This window comes from Elephas maximus, chromosome 2 (assembly GCF_024166365.1).
Source record: "Elephas maximus indicus isolate mEleMax1 chromosome 2, mEleMax1 primary haplotype, whole genome shotgun sequence".
Lineage (NCBI taxonomy): Eukaryota > Metazoa > Chordata > Mammalia > Proboscidea > Elephantidae > Elephas > Elephas maximus.
The window spans coordinates 59,079,711-59,106,133 of record NC_064820.1 but is presented as its reverse complement, the minus strand read 5'-3'; the positions used below and the strand labels follow the sequence as shown (position 1 = coordinate 59,106,133).

Sequence of the window (26,423 nt, the reverse complement as noted above, 5' to 3'; positions counted from 1 at the left end):
TTCCTCTTCAAGTTGTAGTTTCCAGCATAGAAGATCAAATGATTGTCTGATTCAGAATGGCCAGTACCAGTGCATTTCAGCTCACCGATGCCTAGGATATCAATATTTATGTGTTCCATTTCATTTTTGATGATTTCCAATTTTCCTAGATTTGTACTTCACACATTCCAGGTTCCAATTAGTAATGGATGTTTGCAGCTGTTTTTTCTCATTTTGAGTTGTGGCACATCAGAAAATGAAGGTCCTGAAAGCTTGACTCCATCCACGTCATTAAGATCGACTCTGTTTTGAGAAGGCAGCTCTTCCCCAGTTGTCTTTTGAATGCCTTCCAACCTGGGGGGCTCATCTTCTGGCACTGTATCAAACAGTGTTCCCCTGGTATTCATAAGGTTTTCATTGGATAAATCTTTCCAGAGGTGGACTGCCGGGTCCTTCTTCCTAGTCTGTCTTAGTCTGGAAGCTCAGCTGAAACCTATCCACCATGGGTGACCCTGCTGGTATTTGAATACTGGTGGCATAGCTTCCAGCATCACAGCAACACACAGGCCCCCACAGTATGACAAACTGACAGACGTGTGAATAGTATAAAACTGAAAATAGACCTTTAGAAACTTTTGACCTTGTGGAGACGTTTTTATTGTATTTTTAAAATGTATCATTCCACCACACACTTGAAATTAAGAACAAAACTAGTCCTTTTCTGTAGATTGTTTGAGAACCACTGGAGTAAAAGATGTGTAGATTTTAAGACTGGGTTATTGGGAGGTTGGTTTTCCTTTTATCACACAATCACTCCTTGTGAAATGCCTGTGTCTTTTAATGTTGATATGATCAGTCTAAGGAGCCCTGGTGGTGCAGTGCTAAGTGCTGGGCTACTAACCCAAAGGTCAGCAGTTCAAACCCACCAGCCCCTCCTAGGGAGAAAGTTGGCTTCCCTAAAGATTTACGGCCTTGGAAACCCTATGGGGTGGCTCTACCCTGTCCTGTAGGGTCGCTATGAGTCAGAGTTTACTTGACGGCAGTGGATTTGATTTTTTTGGCTCATGATCAGTCTCTGTAAATGGAAATGAATCCAAGGTATCTACCAGTATTAGTGTATTGCTCAGTGGGATTCTCAAGTGTTCAGAATCATTGATGGGTACATGTACAGTTAAATGCAATGTAACTTCAAATGCGATTCTTCTTTTCCACTCTTTATTTCCATCAGTGGAAAAGTAAGTCCTATTAGACTTAGTTTCAGTACAACCTGCATTTGTTTGTTTATTTAAAAAAGTAATTTGGGGAACTTAAAACTACAGCAACTTTTCTTTTTTGTTTAGAAAATGAAGTTATGCAAAGTTACTGAAAACTTTCTTATGCAGACTTTTGGTTTAATGTGTGTTGCATTAATGCATGTCATATAATTTTATTTGTTTTACTGTGACAACAAAAGCAAAGGCTTTTTCCCCTTGGGTTTGACTTGGTGCCCAATTTTTTGCTGAGAGGCAGAATAAATTGAGTCTAGGTCTAGCTCTATTTTGACTGAGGTACAAACCAGCAAAGACTAGCACCTTTCTTCACACTTTCCAAAACTTCGTAAAAAAGCTCAAAATTATTCGTGAAAGCTATTTGACTTTGTTGGACTTCCTAAAAAATTTTATTGTAAAATGGCAATTAGTATGTGATGGTTATGATTGTGTGTCAACTTGTCTGGGCCATGATTCTCAGTGTTTTGGTGGTCATATAATGTTGTGATCACCTCCCTGTTGAGATTTGACATGTGAGCCCCCCCCATGATGGGATCTGTGGTGAGTGGTGGTACCGCTGGGGTCGGGGCCTATGGCAGCTCACCACCCCCTCAGCCTTCATCTCCCTGCCCTGTACCACCTAGTCCTTTCTGCTCTCCTTGTGGGGGCTTTTGCTTGTTCAAGATCCTGCAGCTGACTCCCATTGGTCAGACCTTCTGCTCTTGGGACTTGAGCTTACCTGCCGTCTTGCCTGCTGACCTTGAGATTCGTCGATCTTCACAGCCTGTGAGCAACAGCCCTGCTCTCTGGCCTGCTGATACTGAGTTCACTAGCCCCAGTGGCTTTGTGAATCAGGAAAAGCTTCTTCTCCCCCACGGACTCGGAACATTATATACTCTATAGCTGTGTGATCCATTTTCTTGATATAAATCTGTGTGTGTGTGTATATATATATATATATATATTTATTTATTTATGTGCTTTACTGGTTTTGTGTCTCTAGAGAACCCAGCCTAGGACATACTATTTGTTAAACAATGCCTTAAGTTTTACATTGTTTGACCTTTTTCTGACTTACAGTGAAATTGAGACACTATATTTAGCTTGTGTGAGGACATTGTGGTTCAGTAGTAGAATTCTCACCTTCTGGCGGGGAGACCTGAGTTCATTTCCCAACCAGTGCACCTAATGTGCAGTCACCACCCATCTGTCAGTGGAAGCTTGCATATTGCTCTGATGCTCAACAGGTTTCAACAGAGTTTCCACAATAAGACAAACTAAGAAGAAAGGCCTGGCGATCTACTTCCAAAAATCAGCCAGTGAAGACCCTGTGGATCACAAGGGTCTGACTGGCAACTGATCATAGGGTGGTTCAGGACTGGACTGTGTTTTGTTTCATTGTGGTTGTGGTTGCCATGAGTTGGGGGCCAACTCAGTGGCAGCTAACAACAAAAACAACAAATATTTAGCTTATAATTTTCAAGCAGACTCAGGCTTCTGGTCATAATGAGGATAAGTTCTGGCTGATTATGTTGTTCAAATGTGTAAATATTTCTCTTTGTGTTAGTAGAATATTTCAGGTTCCCATACTGTATTATTAGATCCTCACTTTTAAAGAGTTCTAAAACATTTCATCAGTTGGAATGCATTTCTTTCTTTCTTTATTGTTTCTCGACACTGAATATATTTAGTAACAAACAAAAAGCAGTCTTGAGTCTAAATGGAATCCGGTAATATATTGAATTTTTTCTGTATCCTTGGAGGCATAGTTACTGATTTCTTACAATGACTTCCTGCCAGTACTTATCGTTGGCAAATATTTGTATACCATAATTTATTTTAAAAACCAAAAACCCCATCAGACTAGCAGTACTGTAAGTTTCAGAGTTTAGGATTGAATGCCACCCTCCTCTTCCCCTTTTTAAATCAGCCTTTGGTGCTTCTTGAATTTCTTCTTGGATTTTCTTACTCCTTGGTCAGTTTTGAGTTAGAATGTCAGTCTTTATAATGGATATATGAGATGAAGGAAATTTTTAAGTTTTGATGTATCAACTAATGCTGTATGTTAAATGTTAAAAGGGACTAAATCATATTAACATGTCTTCAGCTGATTTATTTCTTACTGATTCTACTCCTTGAACTCTTGAATTTCAAATTGCCAACTTTGAAATATGAAAAACAGTCTCATGGATTAATATTTTCCAGATTAATGATATATTCTGTAGACGGAGTAGTAAAGCATAAGTTTTCATTCAGAATAAATGTGAACAATTAGACATTTTAGTTTAATTAGAGGATATCTTTATTGAGAGGTCGAAGTGTGTTGACTGTGAGCAGGGAAACAAGCCTCACATGTATGGTTTCTGGCTAGATATTCAGATATGATTGAAATCTGTGAAGATGTGATTCTTAAATAAAGAAAACACAGTGTTTTTCTGTCCTAAGTGGAGTTGGGAAACAGGAAAAGCATCAGCATTCACTTGGATGTGACTGTCACCAGAAGTGTTGTTGACTTAATCGTAAATGCAATCTTAAATGAACGCAGAATTAATTTTCTTGATTTGCTCCTCTTGTCACTCAGAGTATGGACTTCCTCTCTGACCATCAGGATAGGCATCACCTGGAAACTTGTTGTTGGGTACAGTCCAGTCGACTTGCGATGAATAGCGACCACATGTGACAGTAGAACTGCCCCATAGAGTTTTTGTAGTTGTAATCTTTATGGAAGCAGATGGCTTGGTCTTTCTCCCGAGGAGCTACTGGGAGGGGGGGTTGCAACACCAACCTTTTGGTTAGCAGCCGAGCGCTTAACAGATTTTGTTAAGCACAGACATGCAGAATCTTGGACCCCACCCCTGGCCTACTGAAAAAATCTTCATTTTTGAAACAAGATTCTTAGGTGACTCCTCCTTGTATTAATGTTTGATTAGCCCTGCTGTGTCCTGTGACTGCTGCACCAAATGGCACCAGCCTAGCCTAGAGCAGTTAATAATACTGACAAGGTTCCGTAACTGGGTGCCTGGATCATGACTCAACTTTTCCTGTAATGCTCTTGTTCATTGAACAAGCAGAAAAAAGAAGCTTTTGTTGCTATAGGATTGTTAGTACTTGTCTTTTGAGAGAGCAGGGTTGGGGAAGATATTAGATAACATCTAATGACATTACTGTTTGGTTATGTAATAAACGAGCTTACTTAGCATATATGTAGTTGAGAGAGATAATACAGGATTGGTTAACTTTGTGTTATGTTAACTTATTTTTTCTTATGTAGTCTGTTATGACAGCAATGTTCTACTTGTGAGGTGGTGCTTGGAAATTGTCAACGAGACAGGCTATTTTCAGGTTTTTTTTTTGTATATCGAAGGGCAGGAATTAATCCTTTAAAAATTGAGAAAATCTTCACATAAAAATTGAGAAAATCTTCACATAGGCAGTGGAAAATAGGATTCAGACGTATCTAAACCGTCTCATTTGTCATCGTATGTTGTTTTTTAGTCACTTACTTTTGCTTCGAGAATGCTGTCAAAATTTAAATTGCTTTTTCTTTACAACAGAGCACATCTGCCACCTCATCACTTTAGATTTGCCCGGCTAATCTGTCCGTCTTTGATCATAATGTATAAAAGGTTTTTGGATGTTTTTCACATACTAAAATACTTGCCAGACCTGTTGGGAAGATGCAGCAGGTGCTGCTTTCTTAAGCTAACACATGTTGACACTCTGCCCAGGGTTTCTGACAGAAGTGTGAAAAGAGCAGGGATGTTAGACTGGACCTCCTAATTTCTCCTGAGCTTGGATGATAAAGTCAATCTCTAGCTACGATAAGTGGTTAGGTGCCCTGGTGGTGCAGTGGTTTAAGAGCTCAGCTGCTAACCAAAAGGTCTGCAGTTTGAATCCACCAGCCGCTCCTTGAAAACCTTATGGGGTAGTTCTACTCTGTCCTATAGGATCACTGTAAGTCGGAATCAGCTTGACAGCAGTGGGTTGGTTTGGTTTTAATAAGGGGGAAAGGAGCCCCGGGGGCGCAGTGGGTAAGTGCTCTGCTGCTAACCAAAAGGTCGGTGGTTGGAACCAACCCAACAGCACACAACAACACATAAGGGGAAAACATATCAGAGGGCACGAAGTTAAAATCAGGTAACTTATGGGCTTACTGTAATTCATTGGCATAGATTAATGTTAAGTATAGCATTTAATTACATGTTAAAGTTATTATGCAAAAATAACGTATGTTCCTTAGTTTTATTTGACATATTTTACAACTGCCAAAACACAAACTTGTTAAGGTAGACTTCTTTTGGAGCCACTAAAGCGAGAGCTTATTCTTGGTGCACATGGGGGGAGGGTTGAGTTTGTGACATTTAAAATATGAAATTATAAGAATTTAATGTTTTCTGAGATAATTAAATAAAAATGCATTCATCATTCAAGAGATTAGATTTTACTTTAGCTAAAAAAAATATATTGACCGCCTACTAAATGCTTGATAATTAGGAATACAAGATGAATTAAGATGTAGTATGAGGGAGGATGGAAGTTTCCCAGTAATTTTTGTTTTGTTCCTCTGTACCTTCTGGTTTTTCTATAAGGAACATACCTTATGTAATTAGAAATAATATAGGAAATCCTATTTAAAAAGACTTCTTCCACTCCTGCCCAGCTTTTAATGTGACAGATGAAGAAGGCCCAGTAACAGATGATTTTAACATAAGAAGGTTAGTGCTAAGATAGGTATGTTCTCTGAGTGCTGTAGGTCTCTTTCCCCTGTGGAGAAAAGACAGCAACTTCAACCTGGATGTTTAGGAAAGTTTTTTTTAAGGAAAAAGTAGCTAAATTGACTCTTGAGTAACAATTATCAAAGAAAGTGGGAAGCTCACTCCAGGCAGAAGGGCGAATTAACGGAGAGAGCGTGAAACATGGTGTGTTGGGAACGATAAGCAGTTTGGTAGTTGTTAGTTATCTAATGCTGCTATAACAAATATCACAAGTGGATGGCTTTAACAAAGAGAAATTTATTCTCTCACAGACTAGGAGGCTAGTGGTCTGAATTCAGGACGTCGGCTCCGGGGAAGCCTTTCTGTCTCTGTGCACTCTGGAGGAAGGTCTTTGTCATCTATCTCCCACTGGTTGAGGAGCTTCTCAGTGCAGGGACCCCAAGTCCAAAGGATTCACTGTGTTTCTTGGTGGTATGAGGTCTCTGTGTCTCTCTGCTCACTTCTCTTTTTTGTATCTCAAAAAAGATTGGCTCAAGACACAATCCAATCTTGTAGATTGAGTCTCCTGCCTTACTAACATAACTGCCGCTAATCCCATCTCATCAGCATCGTAGAGGTAGGATTTACAACACACAGGAAAATCACATCAGGTGACAAAATGGTGGACAATCGCACAATAGTGGGAATCATGGCCTAGCCAAATTGATACACATTTTTAGAGGACACAATTCAATCCATGACAGTAGTGTTAGAGCATAAAGTACCAGACCGTGGCAGATGGTGGTTCTGGAGAGGTCGGTGAGGCTTGTAAAGGGCCTGTTACTCTGTTCATCTGTTGGTACTAGTGAAGGACTTGAAGCAAGAGAACAACATAGTCCCGTTTTTATTTTTATACTTGTAGAACACATTCAGCTTCCCGCCACTTAAATTATCCTCTAACTGTACTGAAATAGATACTGAAATCTTGTATAATAGGGACTGCTTTATTTCTCTTTAACATCAAAAGGACTTGAGATATAGAAAGAAATGTGACTTCCCCACTCTTGTCCAGTGGGTAGAAAAGATTTGTCTAAGTGAAGTATTTTGACACTCTTCTAGTCTTTGTGGTAGCATGAGCTGTAATGATGTCATCCAGTGTAATCTGAAGGGAATCGAGAGTGACCTGTTTGGCCACCTTCCTGTTGGTCTCTAATAATTTTACATTTTTGTTGGCTTTTGCCTTTTGCCTTTTGCCGTTCGTGATGTCTACTTTCAACTCAGATATAAATTTCTGTATTGGTGTAATACTAAAGAGACTCTTATTGATGTCTTGAATATCATCCTTCTTGGCGCTCCTGACCAAGAGTTAGTGGTGTTTCATAATCTGCAGCAGAGATGAAAGTGGAGCATGCTGGCCAAGCGGTAAATGGCTTTCTGGCCTTAGTGTCTAGTCTTTTTGGTGGAGGACTTAAAATAGAAACCTTGCAGTCAGTCTTGCCTCTAGCTATCAATCCTGCCTCTTACAAAGATAAACTGCAGGAAGCGATTTAGAACTTCTATCTGCCTTACTCTTAAATGTTTTACCTTTTAGCAAAGGTTACCTTGTTCAGTGTAAAAAAAAAAAAAAATGTGTGTGTGGTAGGCAAGGTATTATTGCTCGCCTGCATAGGAATACTTTATAGTATGCCCTTGGAACCTTTGGTTTACTGCTGCCTTTGTTCTACCCTTGCCCCCTTTCCTTTTTAACTGCATTAGGTAATGTAGCTTTAGTGATTTGGAAGGTGTCTGGGTGATGCAAATGGTTAAGCACTACTAGCTGGACTACTAGTTGGGAGGTTGGCTGTTGGAATCTACCTAGAGGCACCTTAGAAGACAGGCTTGGAGATGTTTCTAGAAGATTACAGCCTTGAAAACCCTATGGAGCAGTTCTGCTCCACACACGGGGTCACTGCTACCACCACCGACAGTGATTTGGAATCCTTTTGCATTCTCAAGTTATGAATTTTTCCCTAATGCCAAAGGGAATTTGTGACCTTTCTTCACCTATGTTTTCTTTACCCTTTCTGTCACAGACCTTTGTCTCAACCTAACCTTTGCTTATTCATCATTATAGTCACAAGGGTTTCTGCTAAGAGTTTGGCATCTTTTCTTTCCTGTCCTCTTATTTCAGGATACACCCAGTTCAACTTTCCTTTATCTCAAGATTCTTAGCAATTTCCTATTTTTAGATTCCTGCTTTTTGCAAGATTCTTCCGTAATACAGAAGACACAATATCATTTATTTTTTGTCTTGAAATTCTTTGTTAATTTCAAGGTTTTGAAATACCCCACACACTTACCATGTCCTACTTTGTTTTCTCTATTTTTTCCCTTTTCATGGTGCCCTTTAGGGGCCATGATCCAATATCTGTCGAGGTTAAATTTTTCAGCATATAATTCGCTGCTGTTTGTGGCTGTGGTATTTGAATTAATATTAATGAAAAAACTAGAATAGTTATGTCCATCTTATTTTAGGTAGGCACGTCACTTTCTGTGTATAAGTGGATTGGTTAAAGTTGACCCTGTATAGTGAGTGCAGTGTAGTTTTAAATAGGAATATGTGAAAATCATTTTAAAAACAATTAAAAGACTATATGGCAGGGATTATGCTGCTACTGAAATAATTTTTCAGTTATTTCAATTAGTAATGGTTGGCTCAAGGAAATAAGATGAATTTCTTATTTTTTGTTGTATTATACTTAAGTTAATTTTGGTTGGGACCATCTTATATTCCTTCTCCATTTATTGCCTTTATCTTTGTTTCCAGACCTTTTGGGAGGAGAGAGGCACTATAGTTCTTGTATTTCTAGACATTTTTAGAAATCTAATTCTTTAAATTCCCTCTCCCCAAAACACTCAGTATTAAAATGACATGTTTCTTAGTTCAGTTACAACTGCAGAGTTAAAATATTGAATTTCAATGATATTTAAGTTATGCGTATGTATTTTTATTGAAAACACAACTTATGATGTTTAAAGATACATACGGCTGTCAAAACATTTCATTGAGAGATGTGAGAACAGGTTTACAGGGCCTTAGTTACTGCTGGGTTCTAGGCATGAGTCCTTACCAAGGGAGCTGCATTTGTACTCTTGAGTAGGGGCACTGTCAGCTTAGAAACTCTCAGGGAAACTATTGGTCAGGAAGAGGAGTTTGTTGTGTGTGCGTGTTTGGTGGGGAAGAGATTTGTGGGAAATTTGTAATAGGCCTATCAAAGATACTTTGAAATCTGTGAAACAGTTCATAACATGGAGGAATCTGGAAGGCATTATGCTGAGTGAAATTAGTTGCAAAAGGACGAATATTATATAAGACCACTATTATAAGAAATAGTTTAAAGAAAGAAGAAACTATACTTTGATGGTTACGAGAGGGGGAGGGAGGGAAGGAGAGAGGGAGACGGGTAGTCACTTAATTAGGTAGTACATAAGAACTACTTTAGGTGAAGGGAAAGACAGCACACAATATAGGTGAGGTGAGCACAACTGGACTAAACCAAAAGCAAAGAAGTTTCCTGAATAAACTGAATGCTTCAAAGGGGCGAGGGTTTGGGGACCATGGTTTCAGGGGACATCTATGTCAATTGGCCTTATCTATTAAGAAAACATTCTGCATCCCACTTTGGCGAGCGGCGTCTGGGGTCTTAAACGCTAGCAGGCGGCCATCTAAGATGCATCAATTGGTCTCAACCCACCTGGAGCAAAGGAGAATGAAGAACACCAAGGACACCAGATAATTACGAGCCCAAGAGACAGAAAGGGCCACATAAACCAGAGACTACATCAGCCTGAGACCAGAAGAACTAGATGGTGCCTGGCTACAACCGATGACTGCTCTGACAGGGAACACAACAGAGAACCCCTGAGGGAGCAGGAGAGCAGTGGGATGCAGACCCCACATTCTCATAAAAAGACCAGACTTAATGGTCTAACTGAGACTAGAAGGACCCCGGTAGTGATGGCCCCCAGACCTTCTGTTGGCTCAGGACAGGAGCCATTCCCAGCGCCAACTCTTCAGACAGGGGTTGGATTGGACAATGGGATAGAAAAAGATGCTGGTGAAGAATGAGCTTCTTGGATCAAGTAGACACCTGAGACTATGTTTGCATCTCCTGCCTGGAGGCGAGATGAGAGAGCAGGGGGGTTAGAAGGTAGTGGAATGGACACAAAAAGGGACAGTGGAGGGAAGGAGCGGGCTGTCTCATTAGGGGGAGGGCAATTAGGAGTATATAGCAAGGTGTATATATATTTTTGTATGAGAGACTGACTTGATTTGTAAACTTTCACTTAAAGCACAATAAAAATTGGAAAAAAAAGATTTTGATGAGCATTACTTTATGAATAATTTAGGGGATAATTTACATTTACCATTACTTTAGGAATAATTTACATTATCCCTATAAATTTAATATTATCCCTGTATAATATAAAAGGCTTTTTAAAACCTCCATTCCACATCTTCCCCCAAAGCTGTGGTTACAGTTTGTACATTCATTTTTCTGTGTATTTTTACATTGAATGTAAAATTATATAGTTTTATATGGTTTAAGGAAACCCTGGTGGCTTAGTGATTAAGTGCTACGGCTGCTAACCAAAGGGTCAGCAGTTCGAATCCGCCAGGCACTCCGTGGAAACTCTAAGGGGCAGTTCTCCGCTGTCCTATAGGGTTGCTATGAGTCAGAATCGACTCGACGGCATTGGGTTTGGTTTGGTTTTTGGTTATATGGTTTAAGTAAATGACATATTTCAAGAAATGTGTCTTGGGGATAATTTTGTATTAGTTTATATGTAGCCGTTTAATTCATTTTTTAGCTAACATGGACTAATCAGAAAAATAGCGAAATAACCATCGTCCCAGGTCCTTAAGTTGCCAGCAGGGCTGTAGCACACATCCTTGTGTAATATGTGTGGGCTTCTCTAAGAAGTGGATTTACTGGTCAAAAATATATGTAGGTTTTACATGTGGATGTTGTATGTTGTCTAGTTGGTTCTGACTCATGGCTACTCTGCAGAGTAGAATGCAGATAACCAGGTGTTTTCCTGTGGAGCTGCTGGGTGGGTTTGAACCGCCTACCTTTTGGTTAAAAGCCCAGTACTTAATCATTCCTACCAGGGTTCCTTTTCATATGGATAGATATTGCCAAACCCTATTCTGAACAGTGTGTGCCCATATCAGTGCAGTATGGGAGTCCCCATTTTCTCCGTGTATCAGTTACGTGATTCTTTGAATATCTTAGATGTGAGATTTTTAATGTATACCTGATATCTCATTGCTAAAGCATTTAGCACGTTATTGATTGTAAAAACCCTTTTGAAGTAACACAGGGCTAATACTTGGAGAAAGTTTATTATTCATGGAATCACAGAACTATAAGAACTGAGAGGACATTGCTTCTATGTCCCTTTGTATGGGACATATTTTAATAGTTTTACAGTATTAGTCCATGTTTAAAGGTTATCACAGAAGGGAAATTTATCATGTCCTTCAAGTTAATCTGTTATGTGAATTTTATAATCAGGAAATGACATTTGAAAAAAATGCCTTATGTTGCAGTTTGCCTTCCTTTCATCTTCAGAGTGTACAAAGCCCCATTACTATTCTCTTAAAATGATTATGTACACATTTTCAATATCTGTTTTCACAGATTAAATCTAATTTCTTCTTTATATATTTCACACATTTTACAATCTTGTTAGTTTTCTATTCTCAAATTCATTGACACTTTTACAAGTAAGAGTTTTATATTGTAAATTACTTCATGATTACTATCTTTTGGTATTTTTTTATAGTATTTATTTCTCTACTTACCACTTTGTTTGCTACCTTGTTCATTTAACTTGCTACAAACTGTGATTCCTGTTTTTACTGGTGGGTACGCCGCTGCATAGGCATGGCGGGACTCAAGTTGCTGCTGCGTTTGTTTGCCCCTTACAGGAATGAAATCATGGCGTGGTAGCCAAGAGCTGGTGCCCTTTGCAAGGCTCTCCCTAGCTAAACCTGCTCACTACGACAGTCATGCAGACCAGTCCAGAGAGGCTGAAATGATCCAGCTCTGACACCAAATGTGTGGTGGATAATAAGCCACACCCCCCCATGCCAACTATGTCCTGTAGAAATTTCACCTTCCCTTCCCTGGTCAGTCCAGACCCCAGCTGTTCAATGTGGCCCGTTCTCTGTCATCCCCATTCTGCTGGGGTTAGGTCAGTGGGTACTGGTCTCCTCTCTGTTCCTTGGGTTACATAACCTGTAAGAATGACTCACAAACTCTAGGGAAAGGAGCTTAATCTTTAATCTAGCAGAAAAAAAGATAGAAACACATAGGGTAAAATCTGAGAGGAGTCTCGGCACAAAGCTTCCGTGTTTCCAGGGAACGTGCTTACCCTCCTGAGAGTAAATGTTCACTCTCGTCACACCGAAGCTACACTGAGTCCCCATCTTCCAAGGTCTTTAGTGGCCTTATCATATGGCCATAATAGATTACATCATGCCTCCTGAGACTTCTGCATCCGGCCCCAGGTGGCCCCTCCTAGTCTGGTCAGCCCGTACTCATCGGCCTCAGGTGTGGTCTAGCTCTCAGGATCTAGGACCCGAGGCCAAACTGTTTATTGCAAGGGATTCTACACCTTGCAGTTGGGAAGATTCAGATCTGAACCTCAAAGAGATATGTCTTTTGAGTAAATTATTGAAATTTTCTGAGGCTTAGTTTCTTTATCTGTTAAATAGGACTGATAGTCTCCACCACGAGGGTTTTTGTGAGGAGCAGAAATACTGTATATCAAGTACTTGCAGCTAGAAGGTACTCAGTAATTCGTGACCATTAACAGTCTTTTGATGGTGTTTTCTGCCTTAGACTACATCAGGAATCAATTCCAGGATAATTTTTAGGGGAAAAAAGGAAGTTCTCCCAATGTACAGCAGAGCCAATTTTGGCATATCAAGTGAGTTGGTGGTAATAATAATCACTGGAAACATTTTGTGAGCACTGGCCATTATATAACTAAAAAGAACCTGCTTTTGCCAGACTATTGCCTCTCTTAGTAAAGCGATTGAGTCTAGAAAACATTAGTCCTAGTCTTGCTTTAAAAAACTCTACTTCTGTATCTGGCAAATAGATGATTAGAAATGCCTCTTGATATGAGACAACTAAAAATGCTAGATAATATATCACATACACTTCTACATGTTCATATGTATTATATCTTAAAATATATATAACCTTGAAATACATACCAGTGCTCTTAATAAATAGCTGAGTTGGTGGGAAAGTAAAAGAATTAATCTGGGACCCAGGAGACAAATCCTGAGGCCTGAGCAGCGTAGAAAAACACAGGAGAGGCCCATGTTATGGATCGAATTGTGTCCCCCCAAAGTATGGATTATAAATCTTAGTCTCTATTCCTGTGGTTATAACCCCATTTGGAGATGGGTTGCCTTTGTTATATTAATGAGACAGGATTATTGCAGAATGTATCATGAGCCAGTCTCTTTTGAGATAAGAGAGAGAAAATGCAAGCTAGAAGCAGAGGTGGGGAAAGAGAGAGGCCAAGCTACATGAAGATCACCCAAGAGCAGAGGCTCAGAAGAGACAAGGACCTTCCTCCAGAGCTGACAGAAAAAGCCTTTGCCTAGAGCTGGCACCCTGAATTTGGACTTCTAGCCTCCTAAACTGTGGGAAAATAAATTTCTATTTGTTAAAGCCACCTACTTATGGTATTTCTGTTATACCAGCACTAGATAACTAAGACAACCTATGATAAATATAAAGCTCCCCAAAGGGCAGCATCTTCCCAGAGGAAATTATCAAAAATAATTCTTAGCCACCAGACAACACTCACACTACGCTGGAGTCAGAATTTACACTATTGTGGCTTTTAAGAAAATCCCAAGACAGAAGTTTAAAGAGGGTTGATAGTGAACTCAGTACCTTGTTGTTGTTAGGTGCCATCAAGTTGGTTCTAACAGCACCCCTGTGTACAACAGAATGAAACACTGCCCTGTCTTGCGCCATCCTTAGAATCGCTGTTATGCTTGAGCCTGTTGTTGAAGTCACTGTGTCAGTCCATCTCATTGAGGGTCTCAGTACTCAGCAGAAGGAAATACAAATCTCCTCTGGAAGAGCTCTCTGTAAGCCAAATACACTAAGATTTCCCATAGATTTAAGTTCTAAGGAACATGAACTTACATTCTAATATAAATGAGCAGACATAGAAACAAGCTGCCTTAAGTCAGAGTTGACACATGCAACAAACTACATAAACTCTTAAATATTGCAAATGTTAGTTATTATTTACCATAAAAATCCAAATCCATTGCCGTCAAGTCAACTCTGACTCATAGCAACCCTAAATAACGTAAATGTATGAAGTATGAATCTAGAAAAACTGGAAGTCAAAAATGCAAGGGAATGCATAAAGATCAATATCCTAGGCATTAGTGAGCTGAAATGGACTGGTATTGGCTGTTTTGAATAGGACAATCATATGGTCTACTGTGCCAAGAATGACATCTTGTAGAGGAATGATGTCACATTTATCATCAAAAAGAACATTTCAAGATCTATCCTGAAGTACAGTGCTGTCAGTGATAGGTAATATCCATACACCTACAAGGAAGACCAGTTAATACAACTATTACTCAAATTTATGTAGCAACCACTAGTGCCAAAGATGAAGAAATTGATGTTTACCAAATTCTGCAGTTTGAAATTGATCAAACATGCAATCAAGATGCATTGATAATTACTGGTGACTGGAATAGGAAAGTTGGAAACAAAGAAGAAGGACCAGTAGTTGTAAAATATGGCCTTGGTGATAAAAACAATGCCAGAGGCTACATAATAGCGTTTTGGGAGACCAACAACCTGTTCATTGGAAATGCCTTTTTATCAACAACATAAATGGCAGCTGTACAAGTGGATTTCACCAGATGGAATACGCAGGAATCAAATCAACTACATGTGTGGAAAGAGATGATGGAGAAGCTAAATATCTCAGTCAGAACAAGACCAGGGGTCAACTATAAAACTGACCATGAATTGCTCACATGCAAGTTCAAGTTGAAGCTAAAGAAAATTAAAACAAGTCTGTTTGAGCTAGAGTACAACCTTGAGTATATCCCACCTGAATTTAGAGACCATCTCAAGAATAGATTTGATGTGTTGAACACTAATGACTGAACACCAGACGAGCTGTGGGATGACATCAAGGACATTATACATGAAGAAAGCAAAAGCTCATTAAAAACACGGAAAGAAAGAAAAGACCAAAATGCACGTCAGAAGGGACTCTGAAACTTGCTCTTGAACACAGAGTAGCTAAAGCAAATGAAAGAAATGATGAGCTGAATAGAAGATTTCAAAGGGTAACTCAAGAAGACAAAGTATTAAAATGAAATGTGCAAAGGCCTGGAGTTAGAAAACCAAAAGGGAAGAACATGCTCGGTATTTCTTAAATTGAAAGAACGGAAGAAAAAATTCAAAGTATGATTTGCAATTTTGAAGGATTCTGTGGGCAAAATATTGAATGATACAGTAAGCATCAAAAGGAGATGGAAGGAATATACAGAGTCACTGTACCAAAAGAACTGGTCAACATTCATCCATTTCAGGAGGTGGCATATGATCAAGAACCGATGGTATTGAAGAAAGAATTCCAAGCTGCACTGAAGACACTGGTGAAAAACAAGGCTTCAGGAATTGAGGGACTGTCAATTCAGATGTTTCAACAAATGGTTGCAGCGCTGGGGGTGCTCACTTGTCTGGGCTAAGAAATTTGGAAGACAGCTACTTGGCCAACCAAAGGAAGAGATCCGTATTTGTGCCCATTTCAAAAAAAAGTGATTCAACAGAATGCGGAAATTATTGAACACTCTCATTAATTTCACACACAAGTAAAATTTTGTGAAGAAGATTAAAAAATGATTGCAACAGAACATCAATGGGGAAATGCCAGAAATTGAAGCTGTATACAGAAGAGGACGTGGAATGACTGATATCACTGCTGATGTCAGATGAATCTTCGCTGAAATCAGAGAATACCAAAAGGCATTTACCTATGTTTTATTTGCAAATGCATTTGACTATGTGGATCATAACAAATTATGGATAGTATTATGAAGAATGGGAATTCCAGAACACTTCACAGTGCTCATGCTTGGAACCTGTACATAGATCAACAGGCAGCCATTCAAACAGCAAAAGGGGATACTGCATGGTTTAAAATCAGGAAAGGTGTGTGTCATGGTTGTATCCTTTGACCATACTTATTCAATCTGTATGTTGAGCAAATAATCCAAGAAGCTGGACTGTATGAAAAAGAACATGACATCAGGTTTGGAGGAAGACTCACTAACAACCTGCATATTGCAGGTTGATAAGACACAACCTTGCTTGGGGAAAGTGAAGAGGACTTGAAGCGCTTACTAATGGAGATCAAAGACTACAGCTTTCAATATGGATTACACCTCAACATAAAGAAAAAAATCCTCACAACTGGACCAATAAGCAACATCATAATAAATGGAGAAAACATTAATGTTGTCAAGGATTTCATTTTGCTTGGATCCACAATCAATGCCTAAGAAACCGAACAGCATATTGCATTGGGTGAATGTGCTGCCAAAGACCTCTTTAAAGCATTAAAAAGCAAAGATGTCACTTTGAGGACTAAGGTGAGCCTGACCCAAGGCATGGTGTTTTCAATTGCCTCATGTTCATGTGAAAGCTGAACAGTGAATAAGGAAGACTGAAGAATTGATGCCTTTGAATTATAGTGTTGGTGAAGAATATTGAATATACCATGGACTGCCAGAAGAATGAACAAACCTGTCCTGGAAGAAGTACAGCCAGAATGAATGCTTCTTAGAAGGGAGATAGACGAGACTTAGTCTTAGGTACTTTGGACATGTTATTAGCAGGGATCAGTCCCTGGAGAAGGACATCATGCTTGGTAAAGCAGTGGGTCAGCAAAAAAGAGGAAGACCCCAAATTAGATGGATTAACACAGTGGCTACAACAATGGGCTCAAACAGCAAAGATTGTCAGGATGATGCAGGGCCGGGCAGTGTTTTGTTCTGTTGTATATAGGGTTGCTGTGAGTTTGAACTGACTTGAGGACACCTAACAACAACAACAACAACAACATTCATATTAGATACATCATAGTGAAACTGGAGAACACTGACTAGTTTGCGGGGGCGGATGCTATAGTGGGGGTGGGGAAAGGGCAGCAGTCATACAACAGACAGATTACCCAGAAAGAAATGGTAGACACATGGCTTATGTTTCATCAGTGAAAACAGAAGGCCGAAAATTCTGTAATGATATTCTCCAAGAGATGAGGAAAAAAAAAAAAAAAAAAAAGGCCAGTCTATAATTCTTTACTTTCAAGAATGAATGCAGTTATATTTCAAGAATGAATGCAAAATAAAGACATTTTCAAACTAAACAGCTAAAAGATGTATATCAAGAAGAAGGAAAATATATCGGGAACAGTTGAGGTTCAAGAAGCAAAGGTGATTGATGAAATGGTTAATATGGGAAAATCTCAACATAGACTGTTTCAATAACGATGTCATTTGTAGGGTAAGAAATATCAAGACAGAACATAAACTATGAAATATCATATAAGGTGGGATAATGGTGATTTGGAGTTAAAGCCTTGTGTTATGATGTGGTCTGGGAGGTGGGTAAATGTATTTGCGATAACTATGCATGTTAAAATGTCCAGAGCAAACAATAAAAAGAGTATAATTTCCAAATTACAGTGGAAGGAATAAGAAATGGGGAAGTGGCAGTGGTTATTTTGATCAGTACAGTTCAGGAGAAGGAAATAACCTAAGAGTAGGAAAAATAACCCATTGTTGTTGAGTTGGTTCTGACTTATAGTGATTTTATAGGATGGGCTAGAACTGTATGCCATAGGGTGTGCAAGGATCGGCTGGTGGATTCGAAAAATGCATTCAGATACCAGCAGTAAGCTTTTCATTTTTCAGATGGGATTAAAAATACACGTGGTTCGCTGTAAACATATTTAAAATGTTAAGGACAAAGAAAGTTGAAAGTCAAATGACGGAAAAAGATATATTAGGCAGATGCAAACCAAATGAAAGCTGGTATATTATTAGATGAAATCGCCTTCACATCAGAAAGCGTTACCAGAGATTAACCTGACTGATAAGAGTTTTAAATGACCTGGAACATAGAGCAGTTCCATTCTTATATGTTCCTGATAACTTAGCTTTAAAATATAGAAAGCAAAATGGATAGAATGGGTATAATCAGATAAACTTAGCATCATAGTAGGAGAATTTAACACACATCTCAGTAATTTATAAGTAGCCAAAATTTGAATGGATATAGATGATTTGAACAGCAGGATTATGAAATTTTATCTAATGGGCGTATATAGGCCATTATACCCAGTAGAAATGCCGGTACCTACACGTTTTTTTAAGAACATGTGGAACACTTACAAAATTAACCACATTAAGCAATAAAGCAAGCCTCAACACATTTCAAAGTATAAGTGTCCTGTCACATTTTTTTTTGCATCACAATTGGTAAGAAATCAGTAACAAAAACCCATGTTTTTCAAATTAAAAAAGTCTGAGTAACTCATGGATTATAGAAGAAATCATATGGATACTAGAAAATATGTGGACTTGAATGATAACAAAAATAACGTTAAAATTTGTAGCATGCAGCCAAAACAGCTTGGGAGTGGGAACCAAAAAAACCAAACCTGTTGCCATCGAGGCAATTCCGACTCATAGTGGTCCTGTAGGACAGAGTAGAACTGCCCAAAGGGTTTTCAAGGCTGTAATATTTACAGAAGCAGACTGTCACATCTTTCTCCCAGGAAGAGTCTTATGGGTTCGAACCACTGACTTTTTGGTTAACAGGTGAGTGCTTTAACCACTGCACAACCAGGGCTCCTAGATAATAGAATAAACTCCCAAAAAAAGAAGAACAGAAAGGATAGATATCAGTGAAATAGAAAATAAAGGTGCAGTAGAGAGGATCAAGAAATTAAAAGATTGGTTATTTGGGGAAAAAATAAAACTAGGAATGTCAACAAGCCTCTAGCAAAATTATTCCAGGAAAAAGAAAGATGTAAATAAACCACTTGAGAATGAAAAAAGTTATAGCCCCAGATGTAACAGTTTTCATAAAATATTTTTGAACAATTTTATGTCGGATTTGCAAACTTGTGTGAAATGGACAAATTTATATGAAAGTATCACCAAAATTACTTTTTAAAGATAGAAAAAATTTAAATGTTTCTCTAACCCTTCAAGGAATTGCGTTAGCAGTTAAAAATAATCTAACAGTCAGCAAGCCGAGATGATTATTGCTGGAAGCAAAGAGGACTTGAAGCACTTACTGATGAAGATCAAAGACTACTGCCTTCAGTATGGATTACACCTCAACATAAAGAAAACAAAAATCCTCACACCTGGACCGATAAGCAACATCATGATAAATGGAGAAAAGATTGACGTCAAGGATTTCATTTTACATGGATCCACAATCAACAGCCATGGAAGCAGCAGTCAAGAAATCAAAAGACACATTGCATTGGGCAAATCGGCTGCAAAAGACCTCTTTAAAGTGTTGAAAAGCAAAGATGTCACTTTGAGGGCTAAGGGGCACCTGACCCAAGCCATGGTATTTTCAATTGCCTCATATGCATGTGAAAGCTGGCCAATGAATAAGGAAGACTGAAGAATTGATGCCTTTGAATTATGGTATTGGTGAAGAATATTGAATATACTATGGACTACCAGAAGAACGAACAAATCTGTCTTGGAAGAAGTACAGCCAGAATGTTCCTTAGAGGGGAGGATGTTGAGACTTAGTGTTAGGTACTTTGGACATGTTATCAGGAGAGACGATTCCCTGGAGAAGGACATCATGCTTGGTAAAGTAGAGGGTCAGTGAAAAAGAGGAAGACCCTCAAAGAGATAGACATAGTGGCTGCAACAATGGGCGCAAACATAGCAACGATTGTGTGGATGGCGTAGGACGGGGCAGTGTTTTGTTCTGTTGTACATAGGGTCGCTGTGAATTGTAAGCGACTCAGTGGCACCTACAACATGATAATTTTTCAGATGTGTTCTACAAAATATTCAAGGAATCAATAATCATGATCTTTAAAAGTATGAAAAGAGTGAACACAGTGTTTGAGGCTAGTGTATTCTGAATACCAAAAGAATAATACAAGAAAGATATTAGACCTCTTCCACTCAGGAACGTAGATGTATGCATGCTAAACAAAATTAGCAGTTGTATCCAGAAGTGTATTAAGAAAATATGTCATGACCATGTTGAGTTTATTCTAAGAATGTAAGATTACCTCAATATCTGAAAACTGTTTTCATTCACCACATTAACAATTCAAAGGAGACTAACCTTGATTATCTCAAGAAATGAATGCAAAAGTCAACGTTCATGATAACCACTGTAGAAGAAAAGGGTATTTGCCTAGTCTGGTAAAGGATAGCGATGGTTAATATTGTGTGGCAGCTTGTCTGGGCCATGATTCTCAGTGTTTATATGTGATCACCCCCGTGATAGAATCTGCTGTGAGGAGCCCATTGGTTGAAAGGGAGTTGCCTTGGGCATGTGTCCTGCATGGGAATATAAGTGGACATTCTGGCTTTTGCCTGCGGTGCCACCTCTTCATCTGACCTCTGGTTCTTGGGACTTAAGCTAGCAACTTATCTACCTATCTTGCGATTCGTCGATCTTCACAGCCTGTGAACAAGGGCCCTGCCCTCCAACCTGCCGATCTTGGGTTCTCAAGCCCCTGTGGTTATGTGAAGCAGAAGAAACCTCTGTCCTGATCCATGGACTTGGGACGTTTCAGCCTCTATAATTGCTTGAGCCATTTCCTTGTTATAAATCTGTCTCTCTCTATATATTTGGAAACCTGGTGGTGTAGTGGTTAAGTGCTACAGGCTGCTAACCAAGAGGTCAGCAGTTCAAATCCACCAGGCGCTCCTTGGAAACCCTATGGGGCAGTTCTACCCTGTCCTGTAGGGTCGCTATGAGTCGGAGTCGATGGCAGTGGGTTTGGTTTTTGGTTTATATATATATATGTTTAGATGCTTTACTGGTGTTGCTTCTGTAGAGAACCCAGCCTAAGACATTTGGTACAGAGAGTGGGGTGCTGCTCTAACAGATACCTAAAATTTGGAAGCATTCTTGAAACTGTGAATGGATAGAAGACTCAGGAGGAAGTGAGGAGAACTGTTAACACTGGAGAAGGTGCAGATGGTGAGAAACGGCAGCAGCAGCAAACCAGCAGAAACAGAACCAGGAGACCAGCACTAGACAGCACTGGAGCCAACTCACGAAGCAAGGGAGCTGAGTGCCTGTGCGCAGGAGGCTTACTGGCAGAGTTGGGTGCCTCTGGGCACTTAGCGGTGGAGCTACTGAGCTTTGAAATACTTGCACCAGCAGGGTAGATGCAGGCATGAGGCCCGATGGCTGAGAGGCAAAGGAACACAGTAAGCTAAGCTGCCTCAGTCTCAAAAGGTATGGCTAAGACCTCTGGGGTTTCAAAGGGTAGAGCCCTGGCCTATGGTGTTTCTAAAGGTCGAGTCACCACTCAGATGGACTAGGAGAACTGTGTGCCTAAAGCCAAAGGAGCAGAGTTGCCTGGAAGGCAGAGCTGAAGCAGGCTTGGAAGTTGAGAGCTGAAGCTCAGGGCCGAGGGGCCTCTACTCAGAATCTGGATAGTGTGGCTAATACCTAGAGTGTGGAGGGCAGGGCTAGCATGTAAATGGTCTCAGAGAACAGAGGATTATATTCAAAGCCTTGATCGCTAATGTAATGTGTTCTGCTGACTTGCTTGGTGCCTGTTACGCCTTCTTTACCTCCAGTTTCTCCCATTTGTAATGGAAATGTGTAGCTTGTGCCTTTTCTGCCGTTGTACTTTGGAAGCAGATAACTTGTATTCTGGATTTCATAGATGAAGAGGAATTTCTGGATTTGGAGTTGATTTAAGACTTTTGCTGTGATAAGAGGGGATGAATATGTTTTACATGTGGCAAGGACATGAATTTTGGGGGGCCAAAGGGTAGAATGTCGTGGGTTGAATTCTGTACCCCAAAAATATGTGTCCACTTGGTTAGGCCATGATTCCCAGTATTGTGTGGTTGTCCTCCATTTTGTGATTTTCCCAGGTGTTATAATCTCTGCTTCTGGTTAAAGAGGATTAGGGTAGAATGTAACTCAGGTCACATCCTTGATCCAAGGTAATGGGAGTTTCCTTTGGCTGTGGCCTGCACCACCTTTTATCTTACAAGAGATGAAAGGGAAGCAAGCAGAGAGTGGGGCACCGTATACCACCAAGAAAGCAGTGCCGAGAGCAGTGTGTGTCCTTTGGACCCAGGGTTCCTGTGCAGAGAAGCTGCTGGTCCAGGGAAATATTGATGACAAGGACCTTCCTCCAGAACTGACAGAGAAAGCCTTCCCCTGGAGCCAATGCCCTGAATATGAACTTCTAGTCTACTAGACTGTGAGAGAATAAACTTCTGTTTGTTAAAGCCATCTATTTGTGGTATTTCTGTTATAGCAGCACTAGATGACTAAGACAGCTAACAAAAATCTACAGCAGACGTCAGACTAACTGGTGAAATATTAAAATGTTACCTTTGAAATCAGTGCCTCCTGTCACCAGCATAATCAGGCAAGGATAAGAAATGAAAGGTTTAAGTACACAAAAGTTGTCATTAATTGTTGATGATATGAGTGTCTACATGGAAAACCCCAAAGGAAACTCCAAAAATTTAATAGAACTAGAAAATTTAGGAAAGTGAAAAGGCCTTCAACCTCAGTAGTAATCGGGAAATGCAAAATTAACCCATGGTAAAATAGCATTTCACACTCATCATAGGGACTTAATAATTTTTGTCTGTCAAGGTTAAGGATTGGCAAGGATGTGGTATCCTTACATACCATTAATGAGAATATAAATTGGTACAGTAACTTATGGAAAACAAAATAGCATTGCCTAGTAAAACTCGAGCTTATGACTTAATTCTTGTTTTAGATATATACCCTTAAAAAGTCTTGGATGCTATACCAGGAGAAGTGTACAAGAATGTTCATTTTTAGCTCTGTTCACAATAGCTTGAAAAATAACTGGAAACAATCGAAATGCTTAACACAATAGAATGATAAAATTATGGTATAATCACACAATGGAATATAATATAGCAATGAAAATGAATAATACATGTATCAACATGGATAAAATAGTGAAAGTGTGAATGAAAAATGTGTTGAAGTTAGAAGTCAAAGAAGAATACATAGGATATGTTTTCATTGTGATTTTCAAACCAATCAATAAAATCACTTCAAGCAGAAGACAGAGCGCATAAGAACTGAACGTTAGCTTCTGATCGTGAAATAAGTAGATATTGAGCTTTTTGAAACTTTCTGTAAAGCTGAATTTAAGAATTTCTCTTTTATGCTTCATACAAACATATATATATATATTTTCATCTAATGGGTGAAAATAATATTCTGCAAAATCTAAAATTTTATTAAATCTTGTGACTTTTAAAGTTTCATATATCAGTCAAGTTACCTACGTACTTTTTAAATTTAGGCTTGCCAGCTACTTCTTTGAGTTTTTCAGCGTGAAGACCATTCTCAGGGGCTTAACTTTTTTTTTTCTATTTTATTTTGTTATTGAAAATATAACAAAGCAAAACATACACCAATTCAGCAGTTTCTCTGTGTACAGTTCAGTGACACTGATTACACTCTTCGAGTTATGCAACCATTCTCACCCTCCTTTTCTGAGTTGTTCCTCCCCCATTAACATAAACTCTCTGCCCCCTAAGCTTCCTCTATCTAATCTTTCAAATTGCTGTTGTCAGTTTGATCCAGTATAGATTGTTCTTAAAAGAGTGTAATGCTCAAGGCAGACATATTTTACTAGTTAAACTAAATTATTGTTTGATTTTAAGAAGACTCGGGGGATATTTTTAAGGTTTAAAGATTATCTCAGGGCAGTAGTTTCAGGGGTTCATCCAGCCTTCATGGCTCCAGAAAGTCTGAAGCCTAGGAGAATTTTTTTTTTTTTTAAGTAATGCGGTTGAGGATTTTGTTTTCTGCTTATGTGAAATAGATGCTCATCTCATCTGCTTTTAGAGTCAAGGACTTTATAGGTATAAAAGCCATACTGAAAATCATTCTTCAGTTCCATATTGTGACTGGCGAAGGGGAATAGCAGAGTCCCTACGTGGTGCAAACGGCTAATGTGTTTGGCTGCTAACCAAAGGGTTGGAGAATCAGATTCACCCAGAGGTGCCTTGGGAGAAAGGCCTGGTGATCTACTTCCAAAAAAACCTCTTCATGAGCCCCAAATATTTAGTAAATTCTGTTTAAAAATCAAGAAATGATTTACATGAGCTGATTGCCTCTGGTGACCCATGAGGGCTGGCTTTTGTTGCCTTGGTGATTTATAAGGCTGGACATGGACGTGAGTGCCGGAGTACAGAGACAGAAGGATGAAGTATTGAGGAATGGGAACTCAGAGACACTGGGGTCAACAGCTGTGAACACTTAAGGCTGTATGATACTGGGGTTCAGGTGAGTCTAATCAGCTCTTTCAGGAGAAGGGGGTGCCCTGGCTGACAAATTTAAGAAAAAAACCAAAACCTTAAATTTGCCATTTGGAATAGAATCCCATTTGCAGTAAGTTACATGGTCAGGACCAGACTGCGTACTAATTGATTGAAGGCTACTCATTGTTAAGTAGACCATTTCCCAGAGTTACTTAACACAGCTGCATTTCAGAATATATTTGTATCTATGTAAACTTTGCTTTCTGAAAAGATTTTCATAAGTTTTGATGGAAAAAATGAGCTTAGATTGTTACTGCATCTACCTTGATGAAGGGGCTATAATAGTGTGAGGTTAAAATCTTAAGAACAGGACAGGGTTCTTAGGCCAGGGCAAAAATCTTAAACATTTCCACTGAGGTCATGGTGATGAAAAAAAATCTATATAAGGCTACTCTGGGTTTTATTAAATTCCTTCTGAACTAAGGCTAGGTGTAATAAACACTTCGGAGTTTGTCCCTCTTGTTCTTTATTTAAGGAGAGCAGTCAGGAGAAGCATTGTTTGCCTCGTGAATCTTGGCATGCTTTAACTGTACCAAATATGCTGGCCTCTTCTACATCAGTGGCTAATTCTCTGTAAGAATTTAGATCATGAATGTTAGTGAGCTTTATTTTTCTTTTGTAGAAGTGCTATGAAATTAAATTTTCCAAGCATTTCATCATTTTTAGGTGGGGAACATGGTATTCAGATGTTTATAGACTGTAATATTGAAAGAGATGATTCATGTTGTACAGGATTGTCAGTACACAATGTAAAGTGAATGTCAAACAGAAGCACTTACTCTAGTGGGAAAGCCTGAGGCAAGAAGTGTGCCCATTTAAAACACTAAAATATAGCCATGAATGGAAAAAAGTAATCAATTTTTTAGTGTTCCAGTGGGGGTATTTTTAATCATTATTCAGTGGCATACCCAGCAAGTGGAAAATAAAACTTAAGTCATGGTCACATGAATTTACGTGTAATAAAGGCAAGGACATTGATGCCAGTTCATTTGTCAAGTATTTATTCCTCTCACATCTTCTGCTGGGCAAGTATGTTCACAGTGATTCATTACTCATCCTGAAAAAGCTCGAACAAAAAGATACTATGTAGACGTCTGACCTCAGATTCTCCCTGGATTTAATTGTTCCTTGTCCTAACTAACACCCCTTCTTCCCCACAATATCTGAAGGTAGGGGAGGGAGGTGTGTGCACAGAGAAGCTAAAGGAGATTTCTGAAATCAAGAATATTCTTGGCCTCTAGGAGAGAAAATGAACATTTCTCATCTTTTCCTTTCTCTTCTAGGTTGTCCTTCTACTCGGGCCACTCTTCGTTCTCCATGTACTGTATGCTGTTCGTGGCAGTAAGTACTTTGTGTCTACTGATGTGCTGCACAGACTTAATGTGTTCAGTATGGGTGCACTTTCCTGTGCTGAGTGAGCTGGCCGCCACTGTAAATCTCATCAAGTTAACTTCTCAATGAACTGGACTCCATTATGGCTGCATTAAGTTGACAGGAGTGGATAGCTGTGCTTCGGTCAAAGCCAGTGACAGTTGTTTGAAAGTATTTTTGACCTTTACTTAGAGATAGCACACAATTAATCACGTTGTATAACTGGTTGCTGTTGATTCCAACTCATAGCGACCCTACAGGACAGAGTAGAACTGCCCCATAGAGTTTCCAAGGAGTGCCTGGCGGGTTCAAACTGCCCACGTTTTGGTTAGCAGCTATAGCACTTAACCACTGTGGCACACTGTATACCAAAACCCGGTGCCGTCAAGTCGATTCCGACTTATAGCGACCTTATAGGACAGAGTAGAGCTGCCCCATAGAGTTTCCAAG

General features: G+C 39.3%; 1 protein-coding gene across 2 annotated transcripts in view; it reads left to right on the top strand.

Moving 5' to 3' along the window:
- The window catches only part of PLPP1 (phospholipid phosphatase 1), a 129,850-nt gene that overhangs the window by 86,429 nt on the left and 16,998 nt on the right, over positions 1-26,423 (top strand). For both annotated transcript variants that reach the window (XM_049863827.1, XM_049863836.1), the window contains exon 4: positions 25,886-25,943. In XM_049863827.1, coding sequence (XP_049719784.1) covers positions 25,886-25,943 — 58 coding nt within the window. The remainder of the gene's footprint in view (positions 1-25,885; positions 25,944-26,423) is intronic.